Raw genomic sequence first — 1,249 nt, 5'->3', positions numbered from 1 at the left:
GAGGGAAAAGTGGGGGCCCAAGGGGGGTCCAAGGGGGGTCCAAGGGGGGGCGGCCTCACGGAACATGGTCTCGAGGCGCACGAGGCAGCAGACGAAGCTGTCGAAGTCGAGCGCCAGGTCGGGCTCCGCGTAGCGCGTCACGATCAGCTCGTGCAGCCGCTTGCTCAGCTTGAAGCCTGCGGGCGGCAACGCGGGAAAAGTGGGAAAAGAGCCGGGAAAAGAGCCGGGATGCGCRGGGATCGGGGGCTACCCGCGGCCTCCAGCGCCAGGCGCATCTCGTAGGCGCTCATGCTTCCCGATTTATCCAGGTCGAACTTGCGGAAAACAGCCTGGGAAAGGCGGGGAGGCTCCGGGTGAGCGCAGGCGCTCCCGCCGGCATTCCCGCCGGGACGGCGCGAGCCGGGAGTGCATCCCGGCGCCCACCAGGTAGCTGCGGATGCGGTTCCAGAGCACGTTGAACTCCAGCAGCCCCAGCTTCCCGTTGCCGTCTTTCTGCGGCGGGACGTGGGTTAAGGAAGCGGCGGGAATCCCGGCGGCCGCCCCCTCCGGCATTCCCGCCGCATCCAAAGGCCAAGGATACGTCCATGAGGTTGACCATGCTGCGGCAGGCCTCCACGCTGAAGCCCTTGCTCCGCAGGTCCTTATCTGCGGAATGGAGCGGGAGGGTGAGGAGCTTCCCGCGCTTCCACACGGATCCCGCTCCGGAGCGGCGGGAATGGCAGCGCGAGGAGGAGGATCCCGGCCTCACGTTTGCCCATGATGCGGTTGAGGATGGTCCGCAGCTCCGTGACGCTGATCTCCATGTCCTGCGGAGGGGGAGACGGGGCCGTTGCCCTCCGCGGCCGGAGCATCCGGAGCGGCCGGAGCATCCGGAGCGGCTCCTACCGGCCCCGCCAGCTGCTGGAAGAGCTGCCGGAAGCTGCTGTCGATCTGCGTCTCCGAGAGCGCTTCCTGCGGAGGGAGGAACGCGGGATCACCCCGGGCGCCGCATCCCACGGGATCATCCTGGCGCATCCCAGCGCATCCCGCGGGATCATCCCAGCGCTCACCTCGTCCGGCAGCGTCGCCTGCACCTCCTCGTCCATCTCCCTGCGGAGCAGCCCGCAGGGCTGGGAACGGAGCCGGGCGCCGCTTCCGCTCCCCTTTCCCGTTCCCTTTTCCCCTCCCGTTTCTCCTCCCCTTTTCCCCTTTCCCAATCCCTTTCCCCCTTTTCCTGCTCCCTTTCCCGCTCCCCTTTTCCCCTTTCCCA

General features: G+C 68.0%; 1 protein-coding gene across 1 annotated transcript in view; it reads right to left on the bottom strand.

Annotated features, from left to right (window-relative positions):
• POLA2 (DNA polymerase alpha 2, accessory subunit) overlaps positions 1-1,074 on the bottom strand; it is a 12,148-nt gene extending 11,074 nt beyond the window's left edge. The window contains exons 1-7 of the mRNA XM_026049987.1: positions 1,050-1,074; positions 886-951; positions 749-806; positions 581-645; positions 424-492; positions 251-329; positions 60-176 (exon numbers count right to left, since the gene is read on the bottom strand). Coding sequence (XP_025905772.1) covers positions 60-176; positions 251-329; positions 424-492; positions 581-645; positions 749-803 — 385 coding nt within the window. The 5' untranslated portion in view covers positions 804-806; positions 886-951; positions 1,050-1,074. The remainder of the gene's footprint in view (positions 1-59; positions 177-250; positions 330-423; positions 493-580; positions 646-748; positions 807-885; positions 952-1,049) is intronic.
• Between the last annotated feature and the right edge of the window lie 175 nt (positions 1,075-1,249).

The sequence above is a fragment of the Nothoprocta perdicaria genome, unplaced genomic scaffold (assembly GCF_003342845.1).
Source record: "Nothoprocta perdicaria isolate Ctin4 unplaced genomic scaffold, notPer1 scaffold_634, whole genome shotgun sequence".
Taxonomy (NCBI): domain Eukaryota; kingdom Metazoa; phylum Chordata; class Aves; order Tinamiformes; family Tinamidae; genus Nothoprocta; species Nothoprocta perdicaria.
This window is presented reverse-complemented; position numbering and strand designations above follow the sequence as displayed.